A 15830-nucleotide genomic window follows, 5' to 3' on the forward strand; every position below is an offset into this window, starting at 1 on the left:
TGTTCGAGATTAGAAACGAAAGTGACACGCGACTCGAACACTAGAACCGATTCAAGTACGAAAGGCTACGATGACACGGGGCACCGATGGAGAAAGTTCCCCGCGGTATGTTCGCCCGGAAGAAAAGGTTGCTCTTCGAGCAAATAACCGGGGACGGCTCGCGTCGTTGACTACCGAGTCCGCGATTACCGATTTCACGGCGTGGTCGTCGCTAAATCATCGCGAAAGCTGCAACGATCGTTGCAACGCGGTAACGGTGACGACACTTTTTCGCCGATGGCCCGTGCGAGCCACCGAGTGGCCGGTTCGATGCTTAAATAAATTTGAGTCGTGGGCAACGCGCGCCTCCTGACCGAGTCTAATAAAACTGCAGGTACATTCGCGCGTCGCAGCTGGACGAGGGAAGCTGTATTGCGAAACCGGTAAGATTTTACGACCGGTTCTCGCGGCTCGTAACAGTACACCCACGCGAGCCCACGACGATAAATACGATTGTTTATTTGCCCGGGAGTGCGTCGATTTATCCACGCTGCATCGCGAAACGCCGTGGGGAAGCGAAGAAAAAAAAAAAAAAAAACACGGGAAGAGGAAGAGAAGAAAAAAGAAAGAAAAAAGTGGCGAACGGAAAACAAGCCGAGAAGCACCGACAAGGCGAGAGCATCGTATAAATTCCGCTTTTAACACTTGCCCTTAATTCTCGAGCCACGCGATTTCGAGAACCGATCCTCCGAGTACGTAGTTTACGTCCACCTTCTTGAAACGGGAGCGGAACGATCGAGTTCGCGATCGCACTTTCGATCACCGATCGAACGATCGCGCGGATAAGTTTCCGATCGCGGTCTCCTCGACGTTGGAGCGTCGATGGATCGCGAGGATACGCTCGATCGGACGAGAGCAAAGAATAAAGGGACGCGTACGTACGCGCTGAATTCGTACGATATAAGAACACGGCGAATAACTCGTTCGTGCGTTCGGTTACGGATTAATTGTATTTGTATCTCTTCGACTCGCTATTTACGACTCGTCTCGGATGGATCGCGTTATTCGCAACTCGTCTCGTTGGATCTCGTTATTTACGACTCGTCTCGGGGTTAAATCTCTCGCCCGGTTCCCTTTGTAACGCAATTCTTCCCGGTTGGATCCACGCGCCTTCGTTAATCTCGAGATCGTTGAATTCTCCACGATTCGTTCGTATACAGGAACGTGGACAACGCGGGGAACGATTAACTCTTGGTTAACGCGTTAAACGCCACGCTTGTTTTCCTTTAAACATCTCCACGATATTTGTTCGGAACGTGGTGCAAAAAGTTGAGATATTCGATAATTCGTCGACGTGTTTGCCACTTTGGAATATCACCGACGAGAGTAACCGCTAAATTTCAAAGTTTACAAGTATCGAAGTTCACGTGTCGTAAGTAGCTTTTGAGAATCGTTGCAAGTTTGAAACGTCGGTCTCCGGGGACCACTGTGACGTTCAACGCGTTAAAAAATGTTTTTTATTCGCGGTGTCTCGGGATCCTTGGCAACGGGAGGTTCGGTTGTCCCTGTCGGATCCTCGTGGACTTCTTTTTCCAAGAACAGGCATCGGTATCGGTACGCAACGATATCGGTATCGACGAGTGACACGTCCGTTGTAAGTTTTCGGTGCGTCTAGACGCTCGAGGATCTGTATACAACGTGGCGCCGTGTACGTTCCACGGTCCGCCGTAACAAGTGTAAGCAGACATTCCTCGATTCCTGGAAAAGAAGAAAAAAAAAAAAAGAAACTAAATACATACGCACCGCGCAAAAAAACGTGCGATCGACGAAGGGAGTAACTGGAATAGCGTAGACCGTTGCAAATCCCGAACCGGTTACTCAAATGAGAACGAGGCGGAGGCACTAATGAAGTAATCGATAAAAACCCGGTAATTTCTCTCCACCGGTTGAAAATAAAGCGGTGCAACGTTTGCAGCACAAACTCTCAAACTTACAATCGTCGCGGTGCACTTTCGATCGAATCCTCCCGTATCGTGCGTTCTTTTCGTTCGTTGTCGAATTATCCGAAGAAATTGGCACAAGGAACATAGAAACTCGGTAATATTTATCTTAATTCCGCGCCGCGTACTACCATTATTAATCCTTGTACGCGTGAGATACACGCTCGCGAATTCGACGCGGTATAATTATTTTCCATCGAGTCTTCTCGTCGCGGGTATCTGCGTTCTTTCGATTCGTTATCGCGATAGATCGATCGGTGATAATCTATACGAAACGTATAGAAACGAAATACTCGATAATTCTTATCTTAATTCCGCGCCGCGTATTGCCATTAATTAATTCTTCGCTACAGGCTCGCGAATTCGGTACGTTTTCGATCGAATTTTTTCGTCGCGCGTATCTGCATTCTTCCGATTCGTTATCGCGATAGGTCGATCCGCGAAAATTTACACGAAACGTATAGAAACGTAATACTCGATAATCCTTATCTTAATTCCGCGCCGGGTATTGCCATTAATTAATTCTTCGCTACAGGCTCGCGAATTCGATACGTTTTCGATCGAGTCTTCTCGTCGCGCGTATCTGCGTTCTTCCGATTCGTTATCGCGATCGAATTATCCGCAAAAATTTGCGCGAGAGATACAGAAACGGCTCGGCAATTATTATCTTAATTCCGCGGCGCGTATTGCTCGTTAATTATTCGTCACGGATATTACACGATTTCGTGCATGCGAATTCAGTGTCGCGGTTAGTTGCCCGCATGTCGTCGTTCGTACTCTCGCAATTCCGATCTCGGTGGGTGTCCGTTCTTTTTTTTTTTTTACGCCGTACTTCGCGTTCCCTTTCCTATATTCGGTCTCGTGTTCGAAAAGGACCGACGGAGCCGTATTTTAGGCGAATCGAGCGATAGAATAATTTTCCAGAATCGCGTACGTCGCTCGTGATAACGAGCCCTCCGTGCGTACGTTGGAAAAGAGCGAGTGGAAAGTTTCGTTGAAAACGCGATGTAAAAAATTCTAATTTCGCGGATGGGGCGCAAAGTGTGTACGCGTGTTCGCGTAAATCGGTGTTATCCGAATTGCCCTGTAACTCGTTACGCTGTGCCGGAATTTGGCAAAGTCTCGCGACTCGTACCGGATGGATTATGTTTTTTTGCTTCTCCGTCTTTTTTTCCAGTTTTTTTTTTTTTTTTTTGTTCGCAAAATAAATCCAGTTCCTCGGTACGAGTGCCGTGAATCGGAACGCGCGCGACGAACTAATTGTCACCGGTGACGAGAACGTGTTTGCCCGAGGAGTTGTGCAAATTGAACATTGTCGGAGTTCTATCGCGCGATAACGCCCGGTGTCTCGGCGTGAAATGTTGTTCGTAAACGTTGTCCAGTTTGCGGAGATAAATTTTCCACCCGGCGTGGCGAACGGAGAAATTTCTAAATTCGCCCGCGGTGTTTCTCTTGATTTTTTTTTTTTTTTTCCCTCTTTTCATCGACGCTCCCTCGGCCTCGGGGATAGATCGACCCGGGACATCGCGGCGTTACCTTTGTCACGGTAAAGAGTAGCGCGCGACGCGAATCGAAAGATTAATTAAAATATATACCGTAAAGGTGGAAGCAAACGCCCGACTATAGCGCAAAAGCGAGGCGCGGCTGTACACGGTTGTTATTAACCTGACCCAGAATATGGAATCCTTGTGTAGACGACCCTTTATGTATTATAGTCGCCTTAACGAAATATATCCGTCGTAGCGACCGAAAATACATACACAGTTAACGGTGCAGAGGCTGTCCTGCGCGTACACGTTGTTATTATCGTAACCCAGAATCTAGCGACATTATGTATCGCGGCACCCTTAACGAAATACCTACGTATATATGTGTATACGTTGTTCGGGGCGAGAACAGGGATAGAAAACACGAACAATTGTATCGAGAATTTTTTTGTTTCCAGTTTAGAAATATTGAGAGAGACGTGTACAAAGTAGGGGCAACAAGTTTGTCCATCTCCGATGTTTCCGTTATCCGTAGCCGGATGAAGGTGATCGAGACAAAATTGCAGTGTTTCGAGGAGCACGTGTAACGGTGATACGGAATTCTTTCCAAGGTCGTTCATTTTGGGGGATTTCAAGGTCGTCGATGTTTCTTCAAACGGAATACCAACGTTCTCGTTATCGTTGCGCGTTCTAGTTTCCCTGTGAAAAAAGTCGGGACAAATTTACGGTATTCCGAGGGACACGTGTAACGACGAAACAGTATGTTGCATGGGACTTCAAGGTCGTCGATGTTTCTTTGAGAAACGGAACGGCATCGTTTGTTTCATCGTTACTCGATGCTCCGCGCAATGTCGTAAATTCGTGCAATGTTTACGTTCGCGGTTGTGCCCAATGTCACGCGCGGTGTCGAAAAGAATGCCAATGCGAGGGCACAGAGGGGGACTTCAGTCCGGCTGGATCTTCGGTAACGTTGTAAGCGTAAAAAGAACGAGCAATGAATCGTAACGCTCGTTAGAATAAATCCAACGACGATAAAACGTTTCCGCGATTGTACGGATTTTCGATGACCTTGAACGACCTCACCTACGGTACCATTTCGAAATCCTTGCCGAGCTATCGTGTACCGATAAAAAGAAACAATATATAGCCGTTTAAAGAAACATCGACTTGCAAAAAAGTAACATCGAGACAAATTTTCCGTCACCATTGCACGAAACGGTACAATTTCGTTCCAAGTTCTTTCGCAAGGCCATAAATTAACGTTCGAAGGCAAAATTCTCCCCTCGTCCGGTACAAACGAGCCATTTATCGTCCCGTCGTTGCAATTGTCCGTTTCTTTAAGACAATCGGTATAATTCCGGAACAATTCAACACGATCGAGGACCGATCCTCCAACCGAAGCCGAAGAACATCGTTGCACAATTATTTCGATACTCGACGACGAAACAACGGAGCTTCGACTAATCGGGGTATTACGCTACGTCTCGTTTAATTATTCCTCGAACGAGGTAGACCAAAGGGTTGGCGCTTGGTTCGCCAATTATGGCACCTCTCGACGGTTTCGCGAAGGGGCGATTTAACCGTCGACTTTGTTCGTTAGCCGGTAACGCGTTGGTTTCGTCGCGAAAGAGATTTTTCATCGCTTCCTATTGGGAGTTATGGGTTATCAAAAGACACAACTGTAGCGCACTGTGTTCCACTTTGCATTCTATTTCTCGGGAAGGTGTATCGTTCTTGCTTAGAACTTTGCGTACCGCCGGACAGAATTCCAATCTAGAAGAGAATATTAGATGCAATATTCCCGAGTTCCCTAATTCTTATATACGCGTAAACACTCGGCGCGTTCCCAGAATCTCTTCGACGCGTAGTTCGACCTCGTGTATATTTCTCCTAAAAGATGAATTTTTGTACATAAATACGTTTAGACGTGTTCTATCGGGTTGTTCGGAAAGTCATTTCGTTTTTTTTATTTTCGTGAAAATGAAACCCAATTTTTTTAGAGTGTACAAACATTTTATTAAATTATGTATTCTCCATTTTGGAAAACGAAATCACTTTCCGAACAACCCAATATTTTCAACGCTTCCAAAAAGCGAATACCATCTAGGCGAAGTTGACTCGCGTTTCCGGGCTGAAAATAATACCGAGGAAAGAATCTGCCGCGTTTGGAGACGGTGACGCGAATCGCCAAACACTCGAGATAATTATAAGTGGAAACCCGTGTAGAGTTTCCGCGAGTATCTACCCGTAAGACTCGAGGAAGTTCTGTTACGCGACGTCACGGAAATCGTCTCGTTTCCATCAGCCTTGGAAATATTGACCGAGTTCCTTGCACTTTCCACGCGAAAACGAGGCGATACCGTGTGCGCGCCGTGTCGTGTGACGCGATGATTACGAAACTCTTGATAACGACTGGATTAACGCGCGGGCGCGAGCCACGAGAAATCCGCTGCAACTTGCCTAACACCCCTGCACGTATGTGTGCGCGCGTGTGTGTGTGTGTGTGTGTGTGTGTGTGTGTGTGTGTGTGTGTGTGTGTGTGTGTGTGTATACGTGGTGTGTGTGCGTAGACGCGTGCGCGCGATTCGCTGCGAGTGTCTCGATATCTCAATCTTTGAACCGAGCAACGTGAAAACAGATATACGAATAGTCAACTTGGAGGACAAGCGCGACTTGTAACCGTACGGTCCGCCATTTTGAGATTCTTCTGTTCTTTGCCCGGGGCGAGTGCGAGCGAGGGAGTCGAGTGACGTTTACTCGAATCTTCAGCGATACGGAAACATAAGTATCCTTTTTCTCAAAGAAAAGGTTACTTGATCTATTTTAACTTTAAGAAATTTTACTTACGTAGAAAAGAAGTACCTTTTATCGTATCTTAGTTCGGAAAGGAAGAGGGAAACAATGATTTCTCCAGCTTCAACGCCGGAACTACCGATAGATTGGATATATTATGATGTTTCTTAGTACGTACCTCGGGAAAATCGATCGAGGAAAAATTTATGAAATTGATCGTATCTAGGGATTAGAAAAAGTCACAACGTCGTTTGAAAATATGCTATGGGATTTAATGTACTACATTTAATGTATTAAATTTCTATACAAAAGCCATTGAAACCACTTTTACCGGTTGGTAAATTTAGCGTTGAATCTTCGTACCTCTTTTGGGAAAGATCTTGATCCGGTAGTTTCTGTAGAAGTTTTCCACGAATAAAATCCGTTAGAGACGTTAGAGAATTGTCGAGGGTCGTCGAGGGCAATTAGACTCGCGGAGAAGGTTTTATCGTTTTCTTAGATGTAACGTAATGACGGTTCATTTTTCGCGTTTGCGATGTAGTTTCGAGAAACGACGGTGACCTATAATTTTTTAAGAATGTCACCCGTTCTTTTTTTTATAAACGAGAGTGTTTCGAGACAAATTCTATAACCTTCGAGAACGAACGAATAGATTCTAATTACATTTCGTAATATCGCATTAACCGATACGTTACGCTGTGTCTCGCGTTCGAAATAACTTTCATCAGCGAGAATACCATTACGTTGGTTATTGAAAATGGAATTTGCTCCTTTTTCAAAAGTATTCAATAAATACGACGTTAAACGCGATCATTATCGAACCGGTTATTTATTTAACAATTATTCGCGTATAATGGCAGAAAATGTTTCCCATTTTCAACCGGGGAAAACGACGCCGATTACAATTCGTAACAGCTACCGGTTCCGAGCTTTCATTTTTGTAATTACTGTTTTACGATCTTCCATCGACGATAACGCCTCTCGCGGTAACGTTGATCGCTTTCAATTCGTTCACGATTCGCAATTCCTGAAAATATTCGTACCGACGAATTGACGGATACGTAAACAATATCGGGATCGAATCTATCGAAAAAGACACTGCAAAGCGATTTTTACTAACAACGATAACGTATCTTCGTCTTACACCGAACAGACAAATTTCATTTAATTCCACCCAGGAAATTTCAAGATCCGCGAATCATCTTTCTACGTTCTCCGATCGGACTGGTATTCTTCCTGGAATTATTTTTTCACGAATCGGGATGATGTCACGGGGTATCGTAAATATAGTCGAGCACGAGGAAATCGGTTCCGCGTAATACCGCGTACAAATTGGCTGACTCGGTCGCGAAAATCTCGCGCGATTTTAACGAGCTTCCCGTGTGAAATCCGTCTTCTCCACGAGGTCTTCTGGGAAACTCGGTAAAGTCGGACATTAAACAGCGTTAATCGTTGGAGGTATTGCGATGCTCGACGTGACCTCCGCGTGGAACGTTTCCGGCTCGGTGGGACACGCGCTAGCGCAAATGAATTCCCACGATGCTTTCACTGTGACCCGATACATCATTATCGGCGCACGGTAGATCGCGAAGTGATAAACGATGGACCGTCTAAAGCGCGACGCGGTTCTAACGAACCGAACGTTCCGCCGCGGCGAAAGGCGCGACGGGTCGCACGGTGTGCGTGTCGTGTGCTCGCGTGTGCTCGCTCACGCGTCACGTTTGTACCCTCGAAGCGCGACTTTTATCGAGAAAACGATTCTTAACACTTTGCACTCGAAAAGGGACCGAGGCTCGCTAACCGATGCACCGGAATCTTTCCAATTCTCTCAAGTTTACGAATTTTCGAGGAAAACTTCTTTCGTGGCTCGAGATAAATAAAGTATCTCGTATAGGAAATATCTCGATAACATCCGAGTTTATTCTACGATTTATTTTCACATCCCATGTGAAAGAATTCTTTGAGGTTTCTTTCATAGAAAAATGCTTCGAGCGCAAAGGGTTAACCCTCTCCCAGCGAAGTTTCCCCGAGGATGGTGTTCGCACGGAGTCTCTATCGGCAGACGAGTCGTCTTCGATTCTGAAAGCCGGGTCACGAGACAGCGACGTAGGTTCGTCGATTCATTCCACTTTCTACGCGGTTAGACCGATCGAAACGAACTCCTAGATCCTTTCCCGTGGCCTAGGGAGTGGCCCGGATGAAACCTGTCGGTTTAGAAACAATAAGCCGGGCGTCCTCCTCCCGCGAGGAGGTCTGACAGGCGTCGCTGACGAGCGAGTTTCTAATCTACCGAGGGGAGAAACGAACGAGTGGGAACACAACGGACCTCGAGACGCGTGTCGGGAAGTTTTATCGTCGAGGGTTATAGGTGGTAGCGCGTCGGTTTAATAAGTCTGCGGACCTATTGTAATCGATCGCGAGTTGCCTAGCCTATCAGAGACACCGAACACAAGGGGTTCCAACGTTTTTTCTTCCTTCCGACGATTCTCGCGAGAGCACGTTACATCCTTGGGACGATCCTCTGGAAAGAAAACGATATCGAGGGAACCGTGTTCCTCCATCCCCTCTGGAAACGACCGAACGAGTCGAAGCTCGATTTACGCGAAGATCGGCGCACTCGGCGTTTTCGATCCTATTCTCGAGAACGTAGATCAACACCGGTTTAATAAGTCTGTGGATTTATCGTGATCGCGAGCCTCTAGCCTACCGAAAATACCGGAGACGAGGCGTTGGGACCGCTCTCGATCGATGGAACGTTTTTTCTCCGTTTCGACGATTCTCGCGACAGTACGTCACATCCTCGAGATAATCATTTCGAAAGAGAACGATAGCGCCTCGAATCGAGGGAACCGTGTTTCACCGTTCCCTCTGGCAACGACCGAACGAGTCGAAACCCTATTTACGCGAGGATCGTCGCGCAGTTTTCGATCCACCTCCCGCGAACGTAGATCATCACCTCGTAGATCATTGTCTCGCGTAATATACCGACATCCACGAAGGACGATTATCGACAAACGCCCCGGTAAATCACGTTCCGCGGACCTTCCCGAACGTCGTAATTTATCGCTCCGCTCGGTTGCCCGGCCGCGATGACAACTCTTGCTCCGGTATAAATTTATCGGGCGATTCTAATCGGTCGTCGAGAGTCACTTTTTTCGCGTTCTCCGTTGCTTTGACGCGAGAGTGCGTCGCGGACACCGTGTCGCGGGTTCGTCTCGCGCGAGGAACGTTGTACCATCGTCCACGGCGTTTCCCCATCGAGAGACTTGTTTGCTTTCAATCTGGACGTTGTTCCTGCCGGGTGTATTTTCGATCTCCGTGCACACATCGTGCGTGTAGGTAAACACGGTCGTCTGGGACCGATATCCGCGTCGTTGGGCAGAAAACAGCAGAGTTCGGCCCGCGTCTGCTCGGTTCGCGAGTGTACACATCTCGGTGATCGAGTCGCGCGAACGATTCACCAAAATCGATAGGACAACGATCTCGGCACGTGTAACCGTTCTTTGCGTTTGATTTCAGCAACAACCAAGGAGGATCCTGGCAACGCGGGCAGAACTCCCAAAGATCGAGCCCCAGCCCCAATCGACGCCATCGCGCGCAGGAAGTAGCCGCGCCTCACACGGCTCCCGTTTCCGTAAGTATTTCTAGTTCCCCTCCGGATGCGCGATTCTCGTCTCCCTATTTTTTCGCTTTTTATCGACACTCCCGATCGCTCGATCGCGCGAGCGAGCGACCCGAAACAATAATAATCGGTCCGGTCGATCGAGCCCTTGAGAACGGGAGCGGTATGGATCGAACCAGCCGGGAACCTAGGTCACCGTCGTCCTTGTGTTTCCATCATCCATCTATCCGTCCCCCCTGCGTCGGATCGAAAGCTGTAACTTTAACCTTTCGACCCTCGAGTACACTCGAGGGCTGGTAACGATTTTAGTACGGACGCTCGAGTTGAAGGAAATCACCGGCTGCATGCCGGGTAAGTGGATAAGAACTATTGTCGAAAATATCGTGTCACTTATTTGTTCGCTCGAAAACTCTTCGATGAATTTTAACGCGTTCGAAGATCGGCGTTGGATGTATAACAATCTGTTTTTTATAACGAGACATCGAGGTGATTTTGAAGTCTTCGAAGGTCATTGTTGCACTTTCTTCGGCGATGCATCGTAGCCAATAAAATGACGAATTCGAGAATTTGATAAGGTCAGTTGAACTTGAACCTCAAAATTAAATAAAATGAAGAGTGCAATTCTATCGTTTAGGTACGCGTTGAAAAGTTTCTCTTGAATAGTAAACGAGCCGATGTATCGATCGCAAAATCCCTTGAAGTGTTTTTTAATCAAAGTAATAGGTAACGAGATATTTTAGACAAAAGTTCTCTTTGAATCACCCCGAAGTACGCGTGCATACTTCTCGGCTCGCGTGGATCAATTTCGTAAAATTTTTAACCTCTTTGTTTAATAAATATTGGAATCGATTCACGGATGATCTTATCACCGAGCGATCGACTTTGCTCCTATTCTTGAGTCTTTTTCGACCCATAGTTCTTGTATAGGGTGCGTCGAATAAAGTGCTAGAATCCAACAAAGATGTCTTGGTTTTTCCTAGAGTTCAAATGGACTTTCAGTGTGCAACAAATTTTGTATAAAATCTAATGGAAAATGGTACTTCTCGAACACTCTCTTAAACGACCGGCGAGACCGGTTCTCGTTCTCGGAGGACCGATTATTAATCATTACATTTTATTGTTATTCAAACGAGCGAGGCAATTGCGCGGGTTAGAAGGAAATTTTCCCTCTCGCTGAAAGTTTCGTGGTCGATTCGCCCGGCTGGCTTCCTCAACTTTCTTTCCCAAGGGAAGTTCCGTAGCGGCACTCTTGAACTTTTTAGCCGCCTTATAGCGTCCCGACGCGGTCGATAAAGCGCCTCTAAGTGCTCACCGATTCCGCCGAAATTATCACCGATTCTCCGTGCCTCTCGACGAGGAAACGACGTCTCTTGTTCCTCGACGCGTGTACCTCGATACACACGGATAAAATTGTTTCGCGAATGGCACGGTAGGAGTGTCTCTCGAATCAATCTCCGACTTAAAAAACACTTTGTCCTCGTTGAAATCGACCGATTCGCGAATCTCGCAGATCTGGAACAAAGATCCGAGATTGCGACGATGTTGGCCAAACGTACAGGGTGTCGCGTGTAGCCTGAAAAATCGCGAGGACCACGAGCAAAAATGAAAATAAAGAAAAATGACGAAGTTTTGAAATAAACGTTCCGTTACGGAATTATAAACGAAACATCGCGGATACGAAACATTCGGATTTTTACGTACGGGAGAAACAAAAGGTTTATCGTGCAGAAGCGACCTCGTGCGAAAAACTGGTGCATCGATTTAAAAACCCAGATACCGAAACGCTGCACAACTCACTGGAACTTTGCGATGTAATAAATTCCATTGTTCGTTGACATCGATTTGCAACCGTGCGCAAAGTCGACGTTCCGAAAAGAGGTATTAAAAACTCTAAGTAATCTTCTTTATCGTACCGTGGGTCAACAACACGGAATTGTTACCAGACGATAAAAAAAACGTGTAACCAGATAGACCGGATAAACACAATCGACCCTCTGTGCGCTGGAATGGAAAATGCGTTGTTACATATTTCATGCGTGCAATGCTTGTTTATAACTTCGCAACAAAGCGTTCATGTTCAAACTTCGTACAAAATTGTGTTCGGTTATTTTTGCCGGTAAAAATTCCTGCATTTGTCGGACAAAAACCCGGAACTCTGCACAATACACTAAACCCCCCGTACAACACGGTTAATTCGTTCGGTGTTGTTTCGAAACCGTGTTAATGCGATAGATACGTTCGTGTTACACGAGGGTCGTTCAAGTATATCAAGCCGTGTTGTATGCAAACAGTACCATGAGAATATCGCGTAATAGGGAGATCGTTGCAATTTTTGCACCGCGTTTCATGGAAACTATACATCACGGAGTACCGTATTATAAGAGGGTTGAGTGTACTATAGCGTGTACGTTTATTTCCTGAAGGTAATAAATTCGTATCTTTTTTTATATACGTCGTACTTTTGTCTAACAAGGAGAATGGAAACCTTCGAGTCATGACTCCTGCACAGGACTACAAAGTCCACTCTACTCGGTGGATTAATTTTAACACGGTCAATCTTTTACCTTTCCGTTCGTGTCGCGGTATCGATCGGTAAAAGTTAGTAAAAAATATATTAATTTTATCAATTTCTCCGTCAAAAGTTTCCAATTCGGAGAAACGTTCGTAACGAGCACAATTACAATGGTATCGCGAGCTGTTCCGTTTACGGTGCACGCGCGCGCGACCGTCGCAGATAAATCCACAAACTTGCAACAATGCGACGGTTAGTCGGATAAAGCAACATTCCCGGGATTAATTAAACCGACCCCAAGCGCCCTACCTCGGTTATCAAGTTTGTCCAAGAAACTCGGAAGAGACGCGGGTTACCACCGTCACTTTTATCGCGCTTCGTACGCTTTTTTCCCTGGAAAACGTTCGTTGGTGATTCTTGGAAGGTCTAGCGCGTTAATAAAGTGCATTTTTGATACCGTTTCCGTGCAACGAGTTCTCACAAGACTCCGTTCACGGTAACTGAGATATTACGAATCAAAGTTGCTTCGCGCGCGTTAAATAATCGTCGAAGGTATTTGTTGGATCGTGAAATTTGAAAACACCGTACGAACTCTTCGTAACTTGAAGCTAAAGAGTCTACGTAAGTCTACGTAAGTCTACGTAAGTCTACGTAAGTCTACGTAAGTCTTCCAGAAATTAATTTGTTTAACCTTCCTGTTGGTATCTCCAATATTGAACTTCCCACGGTGTACATACACAAGCGAACGGAATATCGTCTCGATCGTTCGTTCCACGAGTTCTCGATCGCTTGAAAACATCTTCGACTTCGTGGATGCGTTAGAATGCACGTGAGAAAAATGCATTAACAGATTGTGACATTTTACGACCTTTTAACGACACGAGAAGTTGGTCATTCGAGAATACCAATGTCTCGGAAATGGATGTACGAAATGTCGGAGTATATCCGTTCGGAATGAATCGCACGATAAAACGACGGGCACGTAAGAAGATTAGTCATCGAAACTCTGACTCAAAATTACGTCGTAGTCGTTTGTACACGGAACGATGCGACGTTGCGAAAACGAGCGAGATCCGTCGACGTTGAAAGTTCGTAATAAAAGAGATTCGATTCGAGTAAGGAAATTTAATTTCGGTAATTTCTAACCGGGCCTCGCTCGAGCTTAATTAATACGGATCTCGAACGACGGAATATAAAAAATTCTCGAAAAGTCAGTCTCGAATCTTAATTAAAAATCTGCTCGATCGATTGCCAACGAACGCGTAACAAAGCCATCGGAGCTGCCTTCAATGCCAAGCAGCAAGTATTTTTGCTCCGTTCGAAATCCTTCGTGGACCAATTATTACTCGCGATCGTTCGAAACTAGAGACGAGTTTCGTTCGAATAAAATGAACTGTGATTCGTTCGATGGAACGGTTCAGTTTTTCTTCGTTCGTTGTGAAATGATCCATTCCGTGTAATATTTTATAATACACTTCGTTCGACGCGTAACGGATAGAAAACGGTCCGAATTTGTCCATCTTCGACCAAAATTAATTATCAGAATTTCGTCGTCACTCGGCTCTAGTCGAGACCATTTGTTAAATTTGTATTCGTTCGTCGTGAAATATTCCATTATGTGTAACGTTCTACTTTTCGTTCAACGCGTAACGAATAAGAAACAGTTCGAATTTTATTATTCACCGTCCGATGCATCGATCGAAATTTTGTCCATCCTGGAGCAAAATTAATTATCGGAATTATATCCGGTTATAGTCTATAGTTCGAACGCGGATAAATTCAAAAATTCAACGAACAGTCCTGCATCGCGGTCGTAACGAAGTCGTCGAGGTGTCACGATGTCCTGGCATTACGTAATCGTTTCGAATTACGAAAATCCCCGAGAGCGAAATATTGTAGGGCACGCGGGCGTGCGGGCGTGCGGGCGGGCATTGCCAGCTCGTTTCTCGACGCTCCTGCGGGAAGTCACGTCGCGGATATGATAACGTATCTAAGATTTGCATCGCCGCGGGGAATTCCACGATCTCACGGCACGGAGCGGAGAATGCACCGGCGCTCGCGTCGATGCGCCTCGAAAAGCACGGATCGTGAACGCTCTGGATCTCGATCTCGATCCGCGCGTGTCCCCGCAGACCAGCGAACCCAAGCCGGAAACGTCCGTCCCGTGATTCTCCAATGCGGAAACCGAATCCAGACCGTTCCGGCGTCGTTTGATGTTTTCTTTCTCGCGACGAGTCTCGCCAGACGTGTACATAACCGACACTTCGAGCCTGGTGTCGCTCGTGCACACGCGCGTGAATTCACTCGGCCGGAAACGATGTTTGTAGGTATTCGGAGCGCCGGAGTACGGAAAATAATTACAAAAGCGACGTACGCGATTCAACGAGAGGAGACTCGAACGAAACGTATTCGAACGAAAGTGATTTTCGACTATTCTTCTACAACGTGAAACCTCGATGAAACTTTTCGTCATTTCTCCATTTGTATGCGTACACTCTTCGACGTTTCAAGATACAAATTGTGTCGAGCTAGACTTAAAAATCAAACGGAGTTGTTTTATAGTGACAAAACTATGCGTCTTAAAATAACCTTTTCGAATAAATTTTTCGATTCGTTGGCTTACACTGAAAGAAATTAAGATTAGATTATCAAGCATCGAGTACACACGGGGCCAGAGATGCGCAAAATTTTCTTCGAAGAAAAGATAACGAGCGTAGCTCGCGTATATTCGCGATGTTTGCTCCACGCGAAGGTTGAATTTTCATTTAACATTCAATTTTTTGAAATTTTAATTTCCGTTCAACGCGTAACGAGTAGAAACTGCATTTCGGTTCGATGTTCGAAACTTTTATCCGGATGGAAATGTTACCGTGGCATCGAACGAAGTCGATCGATTCGTCGAATTACACGTCCACGGCTTTCGAAAAAACCGTGGCCAGGTGAGACTCGTGCTGAAATTCAGTAGTCAACGCGATAATGGGCCACGGAGTCAGCGCGATGCTACATGGCGGTGCAGTTCCAGAGCAGCTCGGCTCGTCGGTTTTTCTGGGACAATCCGTCACGCGCGAGACCATGATCGATATCTTTTCAGGATTATTATTCGGGACGTAACGGTCGACGTGTAGGTTTCCGACATTGGGATCGACAAATTATCGAGAAACGGAAAGGAAAAAAAAAAGGGAGCTCGCGAATAGCGGGGTTCGAGGCAAAGTCAATAACTTAGAGGGTCTCCGATCCTTTATCGACAAAATGGTTTCGATTTCTTAGGGAAAAGTGGTTCGTGCATAACCCGAGGAACATATTTCCGATACAGCGTCAACAACCCCGTAAATATTGATTTTTAGGGAAATTGGTTCCGACGAGTATTTGCGTGCTTCAAGGGGGACCTCGCGATACCCTGTTGCGATACCTTTTTTTTTTCTTTTATCAAATGTAAT

General features: G+C 46.0%; 1 protein-coding gene across 5 annotated transcripts in view; it reads left to right on the forward strand.

Annotated features, from left to right (window-relative positions):
- The window catches only part of Rhogef3 (Rho guanine nucleotide exchange factor 3), a 204381-nt gene that overhangs the window by 155561 nt on the left and 32990 nt on the right, over positions 1-15830 (forward strand). For all 5 annotated transcript variants that reach the window (XM_076307274.1, XM_076307277.1, XM_076307273.1 and 2 more), the window contains one exon: positions 9779-9893. In XM_076307274.1, coding sequence (XP_076163389.1) covers positions 9779-9893 — 115 coding nt within the window. The remainder of the gene's footprint in view (positions 1-9778; positions 9894-15830) is intronic.

The sequence above is a fragment of the Ptiloglossa arizonensis genome, chromosome 3 (genome assembly GCF_051014685.1).
Source record: "Ptiloglossa arizonensis isolate GNS036 chromosome 3, iyPtiAriz1_principal, whole genome shotgun sequence".
Lineage (NCBI taxonomy): Eukaryota > Metazoa > Arthropoda > Insecta > Hymenoptera > Colletidae > Ptiloglossa > Ptiloglossa arizonensis.